This window comes from Perca flavescens, chromosome 15 (genome assembly GCF_004354835.1).
Source record: "Perca flavescens isolate YP-PL-M2 chromosome 15, PFLA_1.0, whole genome shotgun sequence".
In the NCBI taxonomy this organism is placed as follows: domain Eukaryota; kingdom Metazoa; phylum Chordata; class Actinopteri; order Perciformes; family Percidae; genus Perca; species Perca flavescens.
Genome location: NC_041345.1, coordinates 10,127,211 through 10,151,819, shown reverse-complemented (window position 1 = coordinate 10,151,819; position 24,609 = coordinate 10,127,211). Strand labels below are relative to the sequence as shown.

Sequence of the window (24,609 nt, the reverse complement as noted above, 5' to 3'; positions counted from 1 at the left end):
CTGAAGGTGTGTGGAAGGTCCAGTAAATGGGTGTGAAGCTCATTTTTGTTATCACTTATCTGTACAACACTTTGTATATGCAAATGCCGCTAACTTGGAAAAAACAATAAAGAGATTGAAAAAAAAGAAAGCCATTTTCTATGGGCCCCTCCCCGCATCCACAGCTATTCATTCTGGCATCTTTTTTGGGCCCTCCTCACACGAGGGCCCTGGGTACTCAGTCCCCTTTTTCCCCCCAGTCTGACCCCCCTGATGATACACACGAGTCTTGTACAGGTAGCAGTTAGAGCCTCCATACAAAGTCTACATAACCTTAGAGCAGATTCTAAAATTAGAAGTCAACGTTAGCTGATCATCACGTGTGTGGCTTCATTAAGTATGAGGCTAAATGTATAATGGAATGCACAATGATTTGTTTTTTTGATCAACAATATCTGGCAGCTTTCCTCACATGATATTTAGGGAACACTGTGGTTGTCTGATGTTTTGATTATGCTGATACAGCACATACTCTTCCTCCTAGAAATCTTGAATTAATCTAGGCCAAAGTGTATCTACAAAAAAAAAGAAAACATTAACACAAAAGCATAATTAGCTATGAACATTAACAGCAGTCAGGGGGCTGTCTCAGTTTCAGATTTTTGGTGGATTCTAAGTTTTACTCAGCAACTCTTAGAGCATTTAGTAATCCTGCATTGTGAGATGGGACCCTGGAGTCATAGAGTCATGTGGAACACAGAGACACTGAGCCTCTGAATCAGCAGTTATGGGATATTATTCTGATCCTGCAGAGGGTTTCTGGCTGCTGCTGGCAAGCGAGGGTTAATGCTGATGTTGTGATCCAGAGCATCCCACATTTAAAGCCACTGAAATGAAACTGACTAAGCTTTGGGGTAAACACATTTTAAAGGTTGCATGATGTTATTCTAATTTTCTTATTCAGGTGCACGTTTCTTTTAACTTTTTCTCTGTGCTTTTCCAACCACTCAGTAACTATTTTAACCCTTGTATTATTGTCCTACCGTCAACCATGCAATTTTATGTTTTTCTGGGTCGGAATTTCTGAACTTTTTTTTTAACGTTTTGGCCTCCTTCCTGATGTTTTTGTCACTTTCTTTCAATGTTTTGTCACTTTTCCTAACGTTTTTGATACTTTCATCCAAGTTTTTGGTCACTTTCCGATGTTTTTGTAGATTTTTTTATGTGCTTTTTTTGGACTTTGGTTGTTTTTTCCCCACGTTTTTTTAAGCTTTTTCCAAACATTTTTCTATTCTTCAACGTTCTTTTATCAATTTTTCTTCAAATGCTATAAAATTGACTAAAACACCCAAATTCAATGAAAGTAGTGAACTGATTATTTATGTTACTTGTGAAAAAGCGTTGTATGGAACCATCCATGTTATTGACAATTTGGTTGAAAGAAACCCAAATTTCTGATATAGAAACTTTTTGAAAATGGGTCAAATTTGACCCGAGGAGAACAGGAGGTTTAACCCTGTTGATGGAGGCTTAGGAGTGATATAAACACTTCAACATACATTAAGTGTGATCTTCCATATGTCAGCATACTACAGCTGTGTCAACCTTTTAAAACCAGAAACAAGCGCCCGACACGACTCTGGTCCATGCACAACAAGCACACTCATCTGGTTTCTAAGAACTGCGATGACTCACTTGACATTTTTGTGGCACTTCCCTTAAAAACATTTTAAAAACTAGACTCAGTGACTTGTGACAAGAAACACATTCTTTATTTTACAAATAAACACTTTACAATAATGTACACAAACTTTTGAGTAGTTACTAGGGAATGAATGAGGAACAAATGAGAAACTAACTGCTAGTGAACGATTAGTTAAAGGGATGGTTCGGAGTAATTTCACCCTAGGGTCCTTTGCACCATGACCTCCAGTCAAACACCACCCGCCCCAGAAGCTTTATTTCGGAATCGATCATACTGACCACTTTTTTTCATTAGTCGTTCCTGCCATTATGTTCTTTGCTGTTTGAAACTTCAATTCCAATAAGCACTCAGTAGGCTAAGTAGGCTAAATTAATTAATAAAGTAAATTTTTTATGTTTTAATGAGGGAAAGCACTAGCCAATCATCTGTCAGTTAAATGCTTGCCTAATTTTAGTCTATGCCAACTGATGACACTCCAAAGAATGATGGGATGTTAGCTCCCTGAATTATCTTGAGGGACAAACCTGAACATGCTTTCAATGAACTTTATTTATTTGAGCATTAAATAATTCAGGTAGCCTTTCAGAGCTGGACATGCACAGATAGATTTCTGCTGTTGGGTCAAAGCTGATGTTGAGCCGTTGAACACAGACCAGAGATCAGAATTCTGAGAATGAGAAGACGAGGCCATGCAGCAGCCACAAGAGGTCTCTGCGGCTCAGAACTGCAGATGTTTGTGGCAGGATATGGAATCCAGGTCTTATGAACATGAAGCAGGTTGCTACAGTTTGACAAGTGGAATTTAAAAAAAGGTTAAAGGCCGTGGGCACAGCAGAATATTTGAATAGATGTGGGCGAACTCAACACGTGTTCCCATCCAGCCACAAAGTATATATTACTAACAAATTGTCCCTGCCCTCCCCCATATCAAATACACACACACACACACACACACACACACACACACACACACACACACACACACACACACACACACACACACACACACACACACACACACATGTGGTGGTGTGTGGGTGATGGCATGAGCTCTTTGATAAATTATACCATACATACACACAAAGAGAGGGAGATTTACCTTCTATTTGTCTATTTTTAAGGATGATTATCGTGTCTTATATGATCTGTTGGATGACATTTATCATTCACAAATGTTGCACAACAGACCAGACCTGCTGTATTTCAGGATTAGTACTAAGCTGTCCAATTCATTCATTTGCTTCAGATAGTTCTACTCAAATCACAAGCCTACAGCAAATATGACTTAAATGTCTTTATGCCACCCCTGAGCTTTGGCAAGTGAAAGCCCCAACAGTAATACATTAAACCACTCCCGCTCCTGGACTGGGCGTGTGTCAGGAGCGCAGGTGTGATTGTTTCCATTCCCAACAGACAGTCTCCCCAAGTGGTTCGCTGTGGAAATCAAGAGGGGAATAAGTTCAGGAAGTTCAATAAGAAGTGAATTTACCTGCGCCAAGGTGCGTTTGGAAAGCTGACCATCCAGGAGTGGAGTGGCAGAACTGGATAGAGAGGCACAGAGAGAGAGAGAGAGAGAGAGAGAGAGAGAGAGAGAGGAGCGCAAAAAAGAAGAAACAACCGGGAAAAGTTACGGATGCACTGAGAAACCAGAGCAATTCATCAACTTTTAAGATTTTCTAATTGAAATACCACTTAACGACTAAGAGAGGAAACATCTACAGTCATGAAGAAGTATTCATATCCAGGTAAGCGTGCTGCTCTTACATAACGCAACGTGTTTTTTTCTTTTGAGATATCATCAGGCTGATTATAGGAAAAGGCTTGTAAAGTATTGGCGTGTGCGTGCCCGTGTGACAGCTGGACGGTATTGACGTAATTCCAGGTAAATGTTTAACAGCAATAGGTTATTCATCACTGCTCCTCAACAAATTTCAAAACATTTCAAACTTAAGTCTTCTTTTTTTTTATTTCCCCTTTGCAAAAAAAAAAAAAGGGGGCCCACACATCTGTGGGTGTGGTTGGGAAACATTTCTTCTCCAAAGGCCAGATGATGTCTTTTATTGTAGCAGTTATAGCCTACATATGGCATCATGAGAGAAAGGTGGCACCAAGAGCTCCATCTAAAAAGTCTTCAGGCAAAATGTTTCTTTTATGCACTGAAGAACACAACAAAGAAGTACACTTATGGCCTTCATGCTGCTGGTGTTTGCTTGTTTGTAATAGGATAACACTGTGCAGGATTCATTTGCAGCTGGTGGAAGAACAAAGTAAAATATTAAAATACTGTTCACTTCAACCATGAGAGAATTAGGTTGTTAATCAGTTTTGATTATGGTGCCTCTTTATTCTGGGACTGGCTGGATCTGATTGTGGTTATTGCGAAATTGTGTCTTATTAAAAGCAGAGGTTATCATAACTGGGTATTAGACAGCTTGCAGCTTAAGATGCCTCTATACTGATTGTGCAGGTGAGGTCAAATGTTGCTGCCTTGCTCAAAGACACTTCAGTGGGGAAATGTGAAGGATAAACTCACTAACCACGAGGGCTGCCCCAAACAGTCCATCACTACCTGTGTTCGTCCTTGTACCTGTGTACATCCCTCTATCTCCTTCCCTCCTTCCTTTGTCTCTCTTCTCCTCCAACTCTTCCTTTTTCTGCCCCTTTCTCTCCAGCACTTCTTACTATCATCTTACCATCATCTCCTGAGCCTCCTTGCCCTCCTCCCTCCTCTCTCTCTCTCTCTACCCTTCCTCTAAGTCCAGTGTACACAACCCTATCCCGCGGAATGCCGGCTTTCCCGGCTCGTCTTCCCAGAGTCTTTGTGCGATGAAGCGTCCAACGGTTTTCCATCAGAGCCAAGTGCATGTTGGGTCATGCTGCCTCTCCTCCTCCTGTGTGTGTGTTCTCCCTCTGCTGTGCGACATGTGTGGAGCTGTCACATTCCTTGTCAGAGCTCTACTTGTGGAATTGTCTAATAACAAAGTGTGTGTAGTCTGATGTATGTGTGTGTGTTGTGAAAGGCCCTCTTCTCTAGCATGTAGGGGTGTTTAGACAAGCATCAGAGATGTAGAGAGGTGGCTTTGACCTAGTCCACACATACACAAGTATTTTTTTTCAACGTAGCTTTATCTATGTGCTTTGGTCTTTAATCCACACACAAACGGGGCTTTTAGGTCACTGTAAACAGAGCTTTTGGAAAACACCGGCTAGGTTGACGGGTTGTAAAACGTCATTTGTGTGTTGTCGTGTAGGTCAGGAAAATTAAGGTTTTGGGCTTGTAACCTTTGTGAGGCGTCACCACTGAGGCAACATTTCTTCTTCCATTGTATGTAAGAAAATTCTGTCTTCTGCCACACAAACAATAATACACTTTTCAGACTAAGCATTGTTTACCTCATTCCATTGTATGTGTACGTGGAACAGAGACAGGAGGTCACTGCTAAATAATACAACACCGCCACGACACAGACCCTGCCGCCAACGCCGTCGGTCTTGGACGAGACCAGAGACAGTTTAGAACCAAGAGGGTTAGCGAGCGTCTGGCAAGCGTAGCTCCTGTGGCGCCATTTTGATGCTAACAAGCACTCACCCGCCGTTAGCATTCCATTGACTGCCATTCATTTTGACGTCACTTTGACAGCGAATAACTTTACATCTGAAGCATTTAAAGACTCTATTTGTCCGTTGTTTATTTCTAAAGAAACACAACAATGTATAAAAGGCTCCATTACCTTGTACCTCACGTTATGGTTTCGAAGCAGACGTTTTTGTAAAAATAGGCTAACGATTGTGTCATAACCAAGTGACTTACTGTCGCACAGTAGAGGAATTACCGTATAGTACAGGAGAAGCTCGCAGGCAGTTTCGACTTACATGAGCTGTTTAAGTTTAATTACTAACGTTCACTAGCATTTTAGTTAGCAATAATTAGCCTGTGCCCATGTTATCTCCTTACATATACCTACGCTCTCCGTCTCTGCAAGATTGGGAATGATTGAGATTTCTCTTGGCACAGCTACCAGAAGACTTACAACTTTCAGACAGGTTGCTTGCTCACGTCATATCTACGTCTTCAAGCTCAGTTGGAGGCTGCGCAGTAACGCTCAGCCCTCACCAGAAAAGTGCTTCTAATATCCTTCACTGGTCTCCGTCCAGAGCAACGGGATCTGTTGGTCCATTTCTTTAACTGTCTATGTTTAGACACGCCATTGCAGAGTCATTTCCTGTGTCTGTGTCATGTGGGTTCCGCCACTGCCACGCCTCTTAAGGAGACTAGCGATAGGTCCTGAGTGTATTGATTACAATGGGAGAAGTGAACTTGAACATAGATTATGCCAGAGTAGTTTGTCCCGTAGTCACCAAAGTAAATATTGGACCCATTTTCACAAGCCACATATCACTCGAACATTCTGACAGTAAAATGGCATTTTTCAGACGGACAAATCAGAGAAAATGACTTTGTTCGATAGCTATTTCTGTCTCAGGAACAAACACTCGCGAGATCTGGCAACACAGATAGGCTAAAGTCAACTAATGTTCGCGAACGCGACAGACAACTTATTTTCGTAATGCTTAATATGGCTTTTAGCTGTGTAAATATGTAATGTTAGCAAAAAAACCACACAAAATTTTTTTTTTTAAATTATGCAAATATAACTTTTAATCCATCCACACGATGCTCACTACCCTTACAAACGAGTACATTTAGGAGACAGGAAATCCCGTTTTATACCATACGGGCAGCGTGTGATGCGCTATCTTTAGTTGTAGAGAATCTTTAACGACACTGTTGGACTTCTAGGTGGGTAGTAGTTAGAGATTTTTAGAGGGACAGTCCATGTATGGATGGGTGAGTTTTTTTTAAAAATTGAACAAAGGAAAACCCCTGTTTTTAATAATGTACCTATGGACTAGGCCTGAGAGAGGAAGGTTCGGCCTGTGTGTCAGCACGTGTGCGTATGTTTTGTATGCAAATACCCTTACACACAGAAGCAGAATGATTGTGTATCTGGCACATGTGAAGTTTTAGTTTTAAACCTTATGTATAGAAATGTGTATACATGTCATGTTTTGAGAAGGGGTTGCATAGGCGTGTGTGTCTGTGCGTATGTCTCTGTGTTCACTCATGCGAACCCCTCGCAACTGCTTGTGGAGCCGATCCCTGCCTTGCACACCACTCCCTCAAGTCGTCTGGATCAATGAGTAACCTGTATGAATAACAGCCCACTCCAACACACAGTCATTTTTGTGCAAGTACACTCCTTTTGGTATGTGCTTTTATGTGCTGCTCAAAACACACACATACACACCTAATTCCACTACTTGTACCTGTGTGACGAATGCCTCACTCCATGCTGCATTACGGCTTTTAGCCTGTTTATACTGGAGAGTCAGTGAAGCTTTGATTCAGAGCCTGAAGCTATTGTTAGATGGTAACTTGAAAGTCAAGCTATAAACTGTGTTGAGACATATTTGCCCTGTCATCTAGCAAAGCATGCAGAGGATGGTCTAACCTTCAATTTGGCTTCCTAGAAGCCTGTGAATATGGACTAATAAGGTACTGTAACATGTGGACATGCACATACAGTACTCTGGTTGGTATCAGCGCCGTATGCAGGGTTTTAGAAATACTGCGGTCCGAAAACTAAGCTGCCTCAGGGGGTTCGGGCGAGCATGCCCAAATGTTCAAGTAAAAGGAAATTTACACTACAGTCACCATTCAAATCTAATCATAACCAAATATGGGAGCAATAGGTTGATTTTGTTGATTTTCTGTTAATTTCTCTCTCCGTGCTCATCTCTTTGTTCTCTATACCTGCCAACACTCCCGTTTTCCCGGGGTTCTCACTTATTTTAAGGCAATCTCCTGTCACCCTCCTGTAATTTGCATGGCCCTCAAACTTTATTATAAATAATCGTCATACACGGATACATATGTTTGGTTTGTTTGTTTGACATTGCCCACTCTGTCAGATTGTTTATTAAATGCAATCTACACACACAATTTACACACTCCATACAACTTCAACCCAGCTTTTACCGCAACCTGGCAACCCCCAATCCAAAATCAACAATCCACAACCCGATCCAAGGGGCGTGTATGCAGCGGCTTTCTGCGCAGGCAGACGTAGCTGTTAGCTTAGCTGTTGTTAAAATGGCAGGACAGCATATAAGTATATACACCTGGAAATTTAAGCAGAGTCGGACTCAACAGTTTCCATTTATATCTGCTACTCACCAGGATAGTGACTAAAATTGCATACAACAATACCAACACACACATAAACTGAGAAACAAATGCATAGGATAGACACATTTATTACATTCATGAAATTATAAATGTTAATATAAAATGATGTGTGTTTTGTATCACAATATTAAACTGCAGCATTTGTGTGATAAATTGATGTTTTGTAATAATATAAATCTGCCCATTTTTATTGTAAACCTTATACGATTGACAGGTGTAGCAGCGATAACTACGGTGGCCTGGCTTAGTGAACTGTCAAATTGGCCATTTGTCTAACAGGTATTTCTTTAAAGATAGATAGGCTATTAATCCAAAAACTGTGTGGTTGTGTAAATAACTTAAATGCATGTAACACAATCATTACTTCCACTTTGTTCTACACTATACTCTATCTACACAGTGTCACTGATATACTCTGGAATGTGGACTTCCCCTGATTGCAGGAGGCCTACAGTCTATGTCTTGTCTCTGCTGTGTATGGTCCTCCCCTCTCAGCCATGTGGAGCCTGCTCTGAAGTGTCCACTCAGCTCTGTGTTTATTATCTGCAGCAAAGAATGCAGCTCTGTGATGCTGTCTGCTGCTGCTGCTGCTGGGGGTGTCAACTGATACAACAGACTGCCTGTAGCCTACAGTAGGCCCGAAGCCAGGAGAGAGCCTGTAAAAAGATAATGGCAGGCTCAGAGAGGATATGATGTGTGGTGGAACATGTGCACTTACATGGGTATTAGAATGATAAAGTGCATGGACAGGCACATACATTTATTACAGGCATAAAGGCACACATACACTTATTTCACCATTTCAAATAGATGTATTAATTAAAATACCTTAAACATGTAAGTGACCTTAAATTCAAGTTCATTGCACTGTCATCTGATTAACTTATAGACTTGATTAGACAGACTTTTCCACTAATCTAGAAGGGAAAAGTTCATAAAACGAAATGTGCAGGAGCAACCTTGTCCTGTCATGACATGAATAAATTTTTTATTGCTAACACTTTAAGTGTTAGTGATTCATATCTTTTCAGAGAGCTTACTGGAGCAGAGAATTTGCAAGATAATGCCTGTTAGCTGCATGCAAGACTCGTTGTTGGGAGCAAACAAACTCTTTATATCACTCATAGCAAAGTAGTGTAAAAAGATAACTCTTTATAACATTACAACTATCTGGGAGTTGAACAAACATTATTTGTATTGGCTGATTTCAACTGCTGCTTCATTTTAAGTTTCAATTTGATCAACTTTATTATACATGATAGTTCAGAGACAGTATTGCAAAAGCGATTAGATCAATACAGTCAATTAACGTACAATTTAGATCATGATGACATAACATTTAGCCCTGTGCTTTAATGCACCGCCACATAAAAACCAATAAAGCTTATGCACCATACCATGTTAAGATGGAGTGATATTTGTTTATGTCTTTCTCACATTTCTCAACGTGCATGTATAGTACACACAGCCGCTCACTCACTCAGTTGTTCACATATGTATGACATGCAGTTAACTACGTGTTTCCTGGGGAGTTTCAACCCATAAAGCTCCATGAACTATTTAACTGACTCTGTGGGTTTTAACAACCTCTCAAGAAGGAAGGCCGATCCTTATCTGCCACACCAGTAATTGTTTTATAGACTGCCACGGTATCCTGTCTAACCCCGGGTTAAAAACACTTTTATATAATATGATTTGGGCTTGTGTTTGTGTTGTGAAGAGTACAAAAAGGTGACTGTGTGTTTGTCAAAGCGGTGTTGGTTTTCAATGAGTGTGGTGAGTGAGGAATAGGTTCGTGTTGAAAGTGCAGAGGTAGGAAAAGGTGTTGCCAGTTTATACCTTTGGCGCCAGAACAACGGCTATTCATTTGGGAGGAGTGCAGTACAGGGTCATGGCCAATATCTTTCCTCGACTATATGTGGGACCTCATGTGCGTATGAGTCTGTTGGTGTCTGTGTGTGTTTGTGTGTGTTCAGTGTGGTCCTTACTCATTAGGAATGCATCCAGGTAAAGGCCATATCTGGATATAAAAACAATCTTGAAAAATTGCTCTCTAGTCATTCTTTTTTTCTTTCTCTTTTCACTCACTCTCTTTCTCTCCACCCGTACATCTGCTCCCAGGTCTTTCACAGGCATAGTTGTAAAATGCTGTGTTTGCAGCGTACCCTTAACATGTGTAATGAGGGCCATAAAAGCACAATGGAACAGATGGGTGATTAGAGAGACAGAGGAGGAAGGGAATTAGGTATGAATGATGTTAACGTTTTCACATATTGATTTTGACTGTGTGAGGACTGTGTTTAGTGACGGTAGCTTTATACTGTAACTGTGGACAGAATAAAAATTACAACGGTTATTATTAATTAAGTTTTAAAGAAAACACATCTTCCATCACAATGTGATGGCTACACTTCAACAATGTCTACCACACAGTTGATTCATGCGTTGATGAAAACACCACATAGCCCTAAAGGGAAAGGTGCAGTAAAAGAGGACAGAGGAAAAGGGAGGGAAAGAAAGAAACAAGGTAAAGATCCTTTACCTCCTGCTCAAATAAGACACAGCATGGCCTCCTTTTGCAAACACAAAAATCTCAGGTAGTTGTGTGTGCAAAAGAGACATTATAGTGCATGTTGTAAATCACTTAATCCTTGACTGTGTATTTGTCGTGTGTGTGTGTGTGTGTGTGTGTGTGTGTGTGTGTGTGTGTGTGTGTGTGTGTGTGTGTGTGTGTGTGTGTGTGTGTGTGAGTGTGTGTGTGATAGCTCTTGTGTTTCAAGTATGTTAAAGTGCTGCACCCTCTGCCCTCTGTTTACCTTCTCTAGTCATCTGAGACCAATAACTAATCAGTTGACATGTTTGTCCAGGCATAGCCATGCACTTGACCGGTCATGTTACACACACAGACACACAACCACATACACGGCTACACCAAGCAGTGCAATTGACATCAATCAGTTTGAGGCCCATAGTAAATACACAGACAGCAATGCATTTACTCAGGTTCACAATATCACTTGCGGCACTGCAAGGTTTTTTCCATTAGAATAAACACTGGTTTCATTCTTTTTATGCATCATGTGCACGTAATGACCTCTGTTGTACATAGCAGTGTCATAAGGCAAATATGACCTCAGAAGATTACAAATCCCCTCGAGGGGAACAATACATGGATCATAGTGTTGGGAGATTTTTTTAAGAAATCTGTTCAAGCAGTGATATGTGCTGTGCGCGCGTGTGTGTGTGTGTGTGTGTGTGTGTGTGTGTATGTGGGTGTGATGTGTGTTTTTTTGTGGCCCTAGACAAGACTGAGCAGGTTAGTACAGCCACACATACACACACACACACACACACACACACACACACACACACACACACACACACACACACACACACACACACACACACACCTTTGTGCCAACACATACAGTTTAACTTTTCAGGTGTCACTCCTTTAGTTTGTATTAAAACTCACTGTGATTGGCTAATGCATATTTGCTGGCTTTATGTCTGTCAGTACTTTGCCCACACTCTAAACCACTTGGCGGCCGGAAGTGTTTGCTTGGTCTTTTTGAAGCACTTTGTGTTGTAAGGGTGTGTGTGTGTGTGTGTGTGTGTGTGTGTGTGTGTGTGTGTGTGTGTGTGTGTGTGTGTGTGTGTGTGTGTGTGTGTGTGTGTACATGTGTACGTGTGTGCGTGTTCACCTCGCTTCTCTCAAGCTGTATTCCCAGATAAAAGAGTAAATAGGTATGGGCATGCTTTTTGGCTGCAAGGCTTGAAAGACTTGGCTGGCTTTTATTTGTTCCGTCACGTTTCTATACACTTAAGCTCTAAAACACACGTATATGTATACACACACTCACATTACAGACTGACAGTGTTATCACATGGCTCATAGCAGATTCATGAGTTGCACTTAAAGCAGGAAAAAGGGGTTGACTCTTTGACTGTTGCACCTTTGACACTCTGAGCGCCCAGTTCGCGATGTAAAGTCTAAGAAATTAGTCAAGACTTCCTCTCTGAATTAACAATCAAGCGAGAAGCAGCTCTGTTACTGACATGTATATCAATTTTAGGTTAATACTTAAAAGTAAAAGTGAAATTTTTACAATATACATAACCTGGAACATGTTTTCTGTGTCAGTGCTTTGTTGAGTTATATATATCAATTTAAAATAATGAGAGTATATGCACTTGTCAAAGTATCCAGCCTCCTCTGCCAATTGTATTTACCATCTGCCAAGGAAGTACAAATGAGCTAATGCAAAAATATTTGCTTGAATAGATTGTTGTGTTTTAAATGAATGTGTTATTCAGAGTAATCTGTCAATTCTGATGTGTAAAAGCAACATTTGTAATATAATTGGTGAAAAGTAAACAGTTATGCTTTGCACCATCTGACAAGCAAGCACTTTTGACGAAGCAATTTCAGCAGTTTCACTTAGCCTCATGTCTGTCACGCTCAACATGCAGTGTAGTAAAATTTGGGCTTGATTGGTCTCACCTGACACAGAAATCGTCTGTTTTGTGGGGCTGGTTGTGGCAGAAATATATATAAGGGCGCTGATCTCTGTTTGCACATTTCATCATCTCTTACAGTAGTTTCTACACGCGCGCACACACACACACACACACACACACACACACACACACACACACACACACACACACACACACACACACATCACACATTACACTAGCTTTACTCATGTCTTCCAGTCATACAGCGGTACATTCACTCCCTTTCCCCTTGGACCAGCTGCCTCTTTGTTGAAACCAGTGACAACACAGGTGGAAAACCAACCACCATGTTTGCTGGCATTACTGGCAGAAAATGAATGTCATGTTATACTAATTTGCGGTAGGAAGTATTTCTAAGAACAGGATGGGACCACTGAACTGACTCACCAGCCACCGGATGAACTTACTTCATTTGAAAAGCACTGACTGGTTTGATGCAGAGATGAACATATGACGATGGAAGTGGAGAAAAGAAAAGAACAAGTGTGTGGTTGACGTAAGAGAGCTGCAGCATCTTGTCGTGCCATCACCTGTTCCAGGAACAGAAAACCATAAATGTGAACATCATGGTGGCACTAGAAGAGAAGTCAGCGGATCACCAAAATCACAAGGGTTTATTGTGTGTGGAGCATTAATATCTGTACAACATTTTGTGGCAGAGATATTTGAAAAAATTGAATAGAAACTTGGTTTATTTGCGTTATTTGATCATGTATAATGCTTGGGCACTTTTTTGTGATGATAACCTGCCAATCCCCTCACTGATAGTTGACAGAATTAAGTTTTACTTTATTGATGTGCAAACAGATCACACACACAGTGAAAATACACACCTTAGAAAGGTTTTATACCTGAAGAAGAGTTGTCCCACTCTGTGCCATGCAGTTTTATTACCATGCTATACTTCATGCATTTTGTCCTACATGCGAGTTTGGTCTGAGGTATTTCCACATCATCCAAGCAGTGGAAAAATGTCTGGCTTTCCTTCAGCAACTAAATATCAGTTTCTCAGTGGTCAAGCAATAATAGCGATCTTTCAAATATCGGATGACTTAGTTTTTTCACATGATAACTATAGAAGATTACTTGGCCTTAGGGAGAATGTGAAGCAACTGTTTTCCACTTGGTGCTTATGCATCTTTTTCTGCGTTGTTACAGTAAGTCCAGAGCAATGGCTTAAAAGCTCATTTATTGGGCAGTCAAAAACCAAACTTGCCACTCAGGCTTACTGTAATATAAGTAACAATAACAAAAAACTGTTGGCAGTGAAGCATTTATCAGGAATGATGTATCAGAGCATGCGCAGTAGTTCTTTCCTAATGCTGAGCCTCTTGTTGATGAATATGTAATGGAACATCTGTTAATCATACAGTTTCTCTTGTCCTTTTGTCCTTTTTGTCCCATTTACAGTGAGATCAGCCAGCGGGCGGACAAGGAGAACAGAAAGAGAGGGATCTGGCATCACCAGTCCCAGTGAGTAGACTGCACCCCTTTCACTTCCATCTACACATACATCAGTCCATTCATCATTCATCCATACATTCCGCACATGCGTAACAAGTACAGCATACATTCAGTGCATCCATATATCTGAAAGACTGTCCACTGACAGATCCATGTCCATGCATCTGTCATCCATCCAGATTTGGTCATTGTCAAAGTCATGCACTGCCTTAACAACCTACATTTAATCACTCACTATTCCTCTAAAGCATTATGTAAGTCAATGTCATTGACCCTCAGCAGAGGGATGTGGTAACACTAAAGTCAGAGCAGCTCCTGTTTCCTGTTCAGATAATAGCTGATAGCAAGTAAACAACAAATCATAGACACAGAGAGCTTTAGAGACAGACGGATGGCACAGTGTCTTAGAAAGAACAAAAGTAATTTGTGTCTTGGTATGCTGATTTGTGTGTGTGTGTGTGTGTGTGTGTGTGTGTGTGTGTGTGTGTGTGTGTGTGTGTGTGTGTGTGTGTGTGTGTGAAAAGAAAAGAAAAGTGTGCCTCTTTCTTTTCTGCAGAGAAAATTTTAAATATATTTCCAGCCATTCAAAAATTTGTGTTTCTGCCGACTAGAACAGAAGACCTAACAAGATACCTTAACTAAAAGAGCACCACTGGCTCTTCTGTCACTATTGGTATCAAGACATTTCTTTGCTACTTTTTAGTCCTTAATTACTTTGGAGTTGCATGTTAATCACTCACACCTCCTCCTGCTAGGTTTGCAAACTGTTTGCCCTTTACTTATGGTAACTTACAAGCCATCAGTTACATGTTTTGGCCATTTGGGGTCACCAAAGCGCACATTTTCCTTATTTCATCACCTAATGCTTCAAAATTTGGCAGCTGGCTTTACTGAAAGATTTAATAATCATATGACTACAGACAGATACGTATATTGAAGAAAAAAAGAACCATACAAACACATTGTACACACAGGTCAACATGCAATACCCATGGCACTGACTGGAGCGATGTGTGTTGCACAAATGTCAGACTGACATGTCTGAGTGTGTTTGATCTCTCTATCAGAGCTCAGACGCTCACCATGTGAGCTTTGACCCCGGGCGCAGTGTGAGTGACGTGCTAAAGGTCAGAGGTCATCTGACTTTCCTGAAAGCAGAGATTGGTCTACACCAAGCACCAGTTTAGAGCGAGGGCTAGGGTTTCACTAATCTTCATAAAACACACACACACACACACCCACTAGTCACTCTTTCTTTCTCTGTCTCAAATATTCACTCTTGCTGTCCTTGCCGTCACACTGCCTCTCCTGTATTAATCCTTGAAAACATTTTTGGGAGGTGTGTTTTGACAGAGTCCCCCCCTTGCTTCCCCCCTGTATTGTTTTTGCACGTCAGTATTATTTCAACAGACTATCATCCTTCCACACGTTTACAAAGGCAGAGTTGTTTCCGATTCATCATGAGGAAGTCTAGACGTAGTTCAGGGAATGTCTTTCACTCCAACTTGACATGATTGCTGCTGGGATCAAATGAATCACAGCTACACACACACACACGTATGCACGCCCGCACACACACGTACGTGCATGCACACACGCACTCACACACACACACACACACACATACGCTCGCACACATACACACACACACACACACATACGCGCATTCACGCATGCACGCACACACACACACACACACACACACACACACACACACACACACACACACACACACACACACACACACACACACACACACACACACACACACACACACACACACACACACACACACACACACACACACACACACACACACACACACACACACACACACACACACACACACACACACACACACACACACACACACACACACACACACACACACACACACACACACACAGGAACATTATAAGTAAGCTGACGGAAGAAGTTGCAAGTCCAACGGGTTATTTTAGTCTGTAAGGAGCCTGTCCATGTCACATGGCGGAACTAATGGTTTCTATTTTCAAGATACAATGCTGCTTCAGTCTTTTGCTCTCATCAGAGGAAAGGGAGGGTAGGAGAAAGAAAGCGAGAGAGCTGCGAATGCAACATATGATAAGCACATGGGGATGTCGTAATTCTGAATTCATTAGCAAGACACACTGAAGGAATCAAACTGGGGAGAGGGAGGGAGAACATAGAGCCTGAAAGAAAAGAGAGAGTAAGAAGAGGAGGAAGAGGAACAGAGGGAGAGAGGGAGGGAGAGAGAGAGAGAGGGAGAGAGAAAGGGAAGTCCAAAAAAAAAAAAAAAAGAGAGAGAGAGAGAGAGAGAGAGAGGAGGGAGGGAGGGAGAAAGAGAGTGGAGTTAAAGAGCAGACACTACATGTGGCTGTGGAGGGAGTGATCTGGTTATGGAGGGGGACAAATTCTCAGGTAAGACAAACTCTCCGGAAACTCTCAACCCAGATGCTTCTATTCTGAATGAAAAACAAAGTGTAGTTTAAGGTTCTTCAATCAGTGTTTTTACTGTGATGGGGTGTCTATTCTGTAGCAGCCTGCCTCTATTTTCCCCTCTATGGTATTTTCCATTCTCTCATTCTGTCCTGTTTGCTGACTGCATGTTTTCTTTGGGGTTTGGAGCTGGAGCTCTGCAGCAGTCTGTGTAGCTGTAGCAGCTTAGCGGACCTATTTTGGTGTATCTGTCTTTATCTGTTCTGTGCCTGTTGTGTTTGCACCCTTTTTTGTCTCTGTTTGTGTCCACCATCTCCACCCCTCTCTGTCCCATTGTTTCCAGTTAAATGTTTTTGTCTTTACAGGTTGTCGCTCAGTTGCCAACTTTTTTTCCATTCCCTGCCAATCTACACATTTTCACATTCACAAGACATTCGCTCCAGGACAAAAACTTTCTGTGGTAAAAGTGATATTTCTCAAACATGTTCTCTCTCTTTTTTCCCGTACATCTGCATTCTCCCATTCTTCTTTGGTGTGAAAACAGGAAAGAGCTCTGTTTGAACAGTACTACTCTTGTCCCTTGTGGCTCTGATCCCGAGTCGGCCATCAGTCAGTCCCTCCCTTAGCTAGCAGCAGAAAGCCCTGCTTCAGTCCACTAGCAAAGAGTAAGCTGAACTTGCAAATGAAAATCCTTACTTTTTCCAAACTGCCCCTCTGACATAGTTTTCACCATTGGATGCTATAAACAATATTGAATTGATAAGACGTTTTCTGTGTGTGTGTGTGTGTGTGTGTGTGTGTGTGTGTGTGTGTGTGTGTGTGTGTGTGTGTGTGTGTGTGTGTGTGTGTGTGTTGAACATTATGCTAAAGTCATTAGTGAGGCAATGCTGTCTGCTTGTTAATGGTATTTTATGAGTGTGTGTGTGTGTGTGTGTGTGTGTGTGTGTGTGTGTGTGTGTGTGTGTGTGTGTGTGTGTGTGTGTGTGTGTGTGTGTGTGTGACCCAGCATAGCTTGTAGCACCTACACGGTGTGTGAAAACTGGATGGAGGTGAGATCATTGACAAGTGTGTGTGTGATGGAGGAATCACTCTCCCTCTCTCTTCTCTCTCTCTCTCTCTCTCTCTCTCTCTCTCTCTCTCTCTCTCTCTCTCTCGTTGTGGCCCCTTGTCTCCAGGTGCTTCCTCCAGGGAGTTGTAACGGCTTCAGCAGGACATACTTTGTGTATGTTTCAGTTTTGACAGAATGTTCACTGGAGTATTTATGCATTCATACTTTCTAGTGTGTAGTGTGTATTTCAGTGTGCTTTTGGGTCAGTTTGATGTTAATGTGTGTGTGCACACAAATAGGAGTATGTCTAAAGGCTGGGACCCTCTGTGTGTGTGTGTGTGTACAGCCTGTGACAAAGTGCAGGAATCAATTCCTTGTGGTATATTGGCTTCTACAGGCTCACATGTAATAAAATTGTATTTAAAATATTTGGACATGTATTGGTATGGCCAAATTAATTCAATTCACTTCTCGCTAGCGTTCCTCCCACTTAGCTGTTGATGCTGATATGCAAGGCTCCCTTTGTTTCCTGTGTTTTCTTCCCACATGAATCTACAATGATGACGCTCTCAGTGGAAACTGTCCATCAGCCACATAGAGATGTAGGGGCTGACGCGCCCCATTCATTCCAGTCACAGCGTGGTCATCTGATGATGTTTGATGAAAGTCTTTGTGACACAGCCACCGTCAGCTTAGACTCATGACTTAGCAGCCTTGGCTAGCTTAGCTGACCCTCATGCGAAGGTTTTAATGAATTCAGTGAAAGATGTCGTGTCATCTTGAATCTGTGCTGTTTGATATGTAATATACGCTTCCCCCACCAGGTGGAGGTGCTGAGTTGAGTAATCCAAAATACCTTCACCATAATGTCTCCCTCTCTCAGTTGTGAACAGTCACACGAGACAACACGTGTTTATCACAGCCTGCCTGTTTTGAATATCACCCTATAGGTTTACAGATACATGTAATTACCTAGAGGAAATTGTGGCCATGTTGCTTCACGATTGGTGTTGTTGGGTGAGTTGCCAAGGCAACGTGCCGAGCAGAACAATGTGAGTGCAGCAGGAGCAACGAGGATGGCGTTTACAATGCTGGCGAAACAGTGTTATTACCCGGTCGAGAGAGCAGAGGGCGGAGGTGAGGGAGAGACAGAGAGAGAGAGAGAGAGAGAGAGAGAGAGAGAGAGAGAGAGAGAGAGAGAGACAGAGAGAGGCCAATTGAGAGTCATCAGTGATGGAGGACAGCTGCTCTCTCTATTTACCAAGCCATCCCATGCATGCTGGAAGACACACACATGCAGGCAGAAGCATCTGTGCAGACCATAGACTGTATATAGGGCGCAGACAGTCGAAACACACACACACACACACACACACACACACACACACACACACAGGCACATTGCAAAATAGACCAATGAGCAATCAATGGGGTATGCCAGCATGTGTGCTGTGTGTGCATGCAGTGCAGTCGTGCCATGTTTCCAACAGGTGCAGTATTTGATTAAAGTTAGCAGAGCCTGGCTGGGTGCTGCTGTTTAACATTTGGTTAAGAGCAGCTGCTGTCACTACAGCTGTGCATATACTTTAGGCGAAGCTACTTCAGCATGTGGGCTCTGGGGCCACATGATGGTTTTTTTGTTTTTTTGATGGGTTTTTTGTGTGTGTGTGTGTGCGTGTGTGTGTGTGTCATTAATATTGTGAAATTGTCTGACCTGCAGCTATATATGTACACTAATCAGCTTCAGCTATGCAAATCCTTTGTTTGCAAACATTTTTGAACATACTGGACAGTCAGTGATCATCACTGCAGTGCTCTCTCTCTCTCTCTTGCCGTTCATTGCCACGTTTAGCTGAGAGCACAGTACTATACTGTAGTGTACTGTACTGAAAGCCAGGCACTTTTCTGGTTATGTTTACACTTCCAGTGCTGCTGATTCCATTAGTCATGCTAACACTCTCTTTCTGTGTCTCTCTGTTTCTTTCTTGCTTTCTCAAATCTTCCTGCTAGTTTCCATTTAAGCAATGGGGGTTCTCTCTCTGCCTGGGGAGAGAACTGGCACACATTTACACCCCTCTCCTCCTCTCCCCTCTGATGTCCTGAGCCAGGTACAGCTGCTTATTATGGGTGTTGCCATGTAAACAGAGCAGTGGTAACTAGCAAGTCATATCCAAAATATACACCCGTACAAATGAACGCACGCAATCAATGCACACACTCACCAAAGCTCAACACGCACACATTTAACCTCATCCAGATGGCTCATTTGACATAGCCTGACTCATGGATGAGCTGTCTACATGGAGGCCAACAAAGCATTTGTTGTTTAATGATGAACTCAGCAGGAACCTGGGGTTTCCTCTCTAGCTGATATTGGTAATGTTTGAAATAACAATGACTGTCTAAACCTGACATGACTTGAAATGAAACACGGATCATTATTCACACTATACTATAAAATTGGCTGGGGAATGCTTGCAATTCCTGTAACACACAACTTTCAACGGATATAATGTTACTAAATTGTTTATTTTCTTCACAATATGATACATTTTTACACATAGGGACTTATTATTGTGACATTATTCTTTTTTATATCATCTGCTGAAAACCTGTTTTTATAAACTTGTCATCTAAATAACTGCTTTAATTTGGTAGATTAGTATTGACACGAGCATTGACTTGACCATCTCCCACTTAACAATAAAAACTGATTTATTAAATCTGCAGAGGCTGCAAGAGAGTGGTTACATTTTGATGGTGAGTCAGAATCTGGTATTTTAAAAAGTTGTAAGAAGTTGCATTTGAAATAGCTGTAGTCATGAATATAACAGTTCCGGTTGTATCCTTGCATCCCAATGCCCAGTGTGGGTTTGGTTACCGTTTAATAGTTTCTTGGAGCTGCAGCTCAGATTCCATAGATCGCTGGACTACCATCCACTGGCACAGGCCGGACCGCACGGGAGGGTGCAGACTGGCACCAAGGCATGTGGGCCTGTTGGTGTCTTTGTGCATGCGCTTATCGACTGCTGACATTCATAACCTGCTGTTGCCCTGGCATTGCCCTAGCAACTGCCACGCCAGCTTGGCATCTGTTTATAGAAGTTATCCTCTTCTCCTCCCATTATACTCCTCTCTTTTTTCAGCTCTCAGGAGGGCAGAAACCACTTGTGTGGTGGTGGTGGTCTGCGTTTCTTTAAGCAGTAGGCGACAGTCTGTGTCTCTTTTCATCTGTAGGCTGCAGTGCAACATAACACCAGCAGCTGCCTATTCAAATACATTACAATACACTAATGTACAGGAAGGCTGAGGCCCCAAGAGATTCATTATTTACGGACATTAGTTATCATCTCTTTTTTTTTAAACAATAGTTATACACCATTGTCAAAACTAATTTTAGAATCAGAATCCAAAAGTCTCTGTCTCCTCATGATGAATTAATTATTGGGATAATAATGTTTATGTCTACTGTTAGGCCTATTGCTATTACTTTGGTGATGACAAAGTAGAACTTGGTCTTTGAGCATCAGGACGCAGCAATTAGGTTTCCCAGAAATAAGAGGCAGTGTGATGGAATTCACACCATAAGAAGCTAAATATATCAGCACTGAAATATATGGTATCAACATGACCTTGTATAACCTTTCACAGTCATGCAAACATTTAGGCTATTGCTGTAGCTACCGTATCCGAGGCATTTTTTCTGTATATGGCAGAATCAAACAGCTTTTCAGAGCATTGCATGCTGCGTCACTGTGCCTTTTTTTCTTTGATATGAAAGTTCTTTACAGATGAGGGTGAAAAACATCATAGTCTTCTCTCGGTGTGACAGTTGTTACAGCAGATTGAATTAGCGCCGTCTGGGCAGGCTGGGACTTGCAAAGATATGCAGTGGAAGGAAGTGTGCTTTTTTATGTTTGTGTGTGTTTCTGTGTAAGGGTTGGGTGCTGGGCTGAGTGCATGCATGTTCATATTTTTGCATACATCTGCTGCACACAAATCTGTTTGTTAGTGTGTGTACACATGCATCTTAGTGTGAATATGAGTGTGTGCCAGGGAGTGGAGGAATCTGACACACACATGTTTTGGGCAGGACACACTATGTGAGTTGAGGGTGTGTCTGGAGCAGGATTCTCCTCATGTCTCCATTTTTTTTTATCTATTTCCAGATCACATTATTGTATGCCAGTGAAACTGCTACCACTAAAACTATTGCCCATAGCGACAGGTTTTATTTATCGGAGCAACACTGACCCCTGCTGGAGAAGGTGACACAGTGTCAGCTACCTCAAAGAAACAAGTATACAATAGTGTATGTATATCTGGATGGGCCAATTGGATGAGTAGGATGACCATCCTAAATGCCCTTAGTATTTGGCATCCCAGCCAGCTACTTGAAAAGTTTCTTACCTGACCTGGCTTTTACAAATTCCAGGCACAGTTAGCCAGAAATATTGAGTGACGATCAGAGAGTTTTCTCACACATATTGTGGGTTACATTCTTTGCATGGTTCAATTGCAGGGAAATGTGGTGTAAGATTAAACTCGGATTGCAAGTTTTAGTACAGTAAAGCCTCATATTAGTTTTCAAATCTGTGTGTTAGTGTGTGTTTGTGCACTCACGCACAAACTGTGTTTATCATTTGCAAACATGCCTAAATCAACAGAAAACGCAAACTTTGATTCCAATGTAAGCAAACAAATTGGCGGTAAGTTTGCCAGACATGCAAGATTTCAGTCCCAAATACTTTATGATAAATTACACATGGAACAACTATTCAAGTTTCTGTCGATTCGTAGCCTAAAATAATTTATTACCACTCATATACAAATAATTTTCCATATTTCTCTACATTCTATCATATAGACATTATCTCCTCCTATTTGCCTCAGGTGTTGCTGACTTTCCAAGCTTTCAAAGCTGCTCTTATTTTGGAAGCAGTATATCTTTGTAGTTTGAAAAGAGAGTTAAGTGCTTTGTCAGAAGAGAGTCACATGCTGCTACTGTTTACTGTTTATTGATTCATTTTGATAAAGAGGCCAGCAACAGGTTCATTGCTACTGGCATGTGGCTGGTAAAGGATGAATGTTGTAGTTGTCCCAGAGCAACTTCTCACTGTCTGGCTAATATTTATTCTCTTTAATTATATTTATTTATTGTTTGTTTATGTGTCTTGTACTTTTCCTCCTATCCCTTGCTGCTGTGAAGTGTGAATTTCCCCATTGTGGGATTAATAAAGGATTTTAAATCTTGAATCTTGAATCTGTCAGACTGCTGGGTAACTCTACTTTTCTCAGAGAGGGAGAAAGAAAGTGATGATATTGAGACAGCGGTTTTTATGTTTTGCTCAGAATTGTTTTAGAAGTAAGAAGAGCTTGTGCGTCATCATCTTTACCAAGACAAGTTCATCTTTACCAAGACAAGTTCATCTTTACCAAGACAAGTTCATCTTTACCAAGACAAGTTCATCTTGACGTGCATTCATTGAACAACATATCCAGATGCAGAAATACACATACAGTACATACAGATACAAACATACAGTACACACATACAGATAATGACATCCCCCAACTGCCACATTCATCTGATTTCTTTTCCAAAGCACATACTTACACACACACACACACACACACACACACACACACACACACACAAACACCTCCGCCCCCACACAGACGCTCATTCACATGGTCATTAAGTCATTTGGCTACTTATTTATTGATGTCTGCCTACAGAGCAACGATCTACAGACGATCTAACCGCTTGCATGAGCCTGTCTTGACCATATTAGTCTATAGTGTGATTCTGTCTTCACTCTGGATTTATTTATCTATCTGCTGTGATCTTTTTACTTCATCCACTGTAAGATATGTTTAAATGGAGATTTGTTTTTCTATGTGAAGAATCTCAGTTATAGCTATATAGTGTTTCATCAGTTGCTCGGAGTGTGTTAGTTATGGGATGGAGCATACAGGAAGTGTGTTTGAATGGAGCATGCATATAATTTGACCAGCCCAGTCAAAAATGAGAGCTTTCACAGAAAGGAACCAGTCTGAGAGGACGGCTGCAGAAGGGGAGGGAGACATGGAGGGAAGGAGAAAAGGGGGGAGGGAAGACAGTGAGCTAGAGAGAGAGGGAGAGAGGGAGGGTGGGGGTTGTCATCGCTCGCTCATTCCAAGCTCTGGAAGTTGAGAAGGAGTAGAAGAGAAAAATAAGTTGCTGCTTTAAGAAAGAGGGGAGAGATAGAGAGAGGGTTTGGATCAGTGAGCTGCTCAACTCTTTTTTTCTTTCCTCCCCTCCTCTCTCTTGCACAGGCTCCTAATTTGGGATTTGTTTAAAAGCGGGACTGCGCCTCAGGAAGACTTTTCCTTGCTTGGGAAAGGGAACCCTGCTCCCTTTCTCTCGCATTATATACACCCACACATACACACTTTCTCCCCAAACATGTCTGATTCCACTGTCAACGCTCACTTGGAAGGGATCATATCAGACTTTGAAGGTTAGTTACTGTCTCTCTTGAGCTCTGCTGCTCCACTGCTTTTCTTCTTCTAGCGAGGCACTCTTTAACCCTGCCATGAGGACACTATAGATGGTTTCCACATGTTTGATTGGAACCGAGCGGATCTGGAAGAAACAGAGACAGTTTGCGGAGAGCTGTGGTGTTTTGAAAGGGAAATCATGCTAAAAGTGTTGCTTTTTACTGCTCTTCATCGTTTGTTGAGATGCATGAGTGTGTGTTTGTTGTGGATGTCGTGTATCTGAAACTGAGATGTGTCAGAGAGAAACTGCATTCAGAAGACGCAACAGCTGGAGACAGCAACTGACCATACGGCTGTGAGGGGAACACCTGGCACTCCTCCCCCCTCTGTTCCCTCTTCTCCTTTTCATCTCTCTGCCCCTGGCCCGCAGATTCCCGCTGTCATCCCTCTCCTCCCACTCTTCCTCCACCTCCACCTCTTCATCCAACGGCTGTGCTTCCCCTTTTCCTCTCTCAGCAGCTCGTCCATCCTCAGCCCCTCTCCACTTGGCCTGGCTGCTGGTGGATGTGAGGAGGGTGGGTGGTGGGCTGACAGGCCGACACCTCTCCCCAACCTGGCTGTCTATCTATCTGTCTCCTGTCTCTCACAAACACATAGCCATTAGGAAACGCATCCACACTTGTCCAGAGCTGCTCCTCTGTCAACACCAGTTTGCTTGTG

General features: G+C 42.0%; 1 protein-coding gene across 2 annotated transcripts in view; it reads left to right on the top strand.

Annotated features, from left to right (window-relative positions):
* The first annotated feature begins 16,224 nt into the window (after window positions 1-16,224).
* septin9a (septin 9a) overlaps window positions 16,225-24,609 on the top strand; it is a 70,622-nt gene continuing 62,237 nt past the window's right edge. The window contains exon 1 of one of the 2 annotated variants that reach the window (XM_028600219.1): window positions 16,225-16,340. In XM_028600219.1, coding sequence (XP_028456020.1) covers window positions 16,319-16,340 — 22 coding nt within the window. In that variant the 5' untranslated portion in view covers window positions 16,225-16,318. Of the gene's footprint in view, window positions 16,341-23,594; window positions 23,910-24,609 lie in introns of those variants that run through there. The other variant, XM_028600217.1, reaches the window with a different exon arrangement.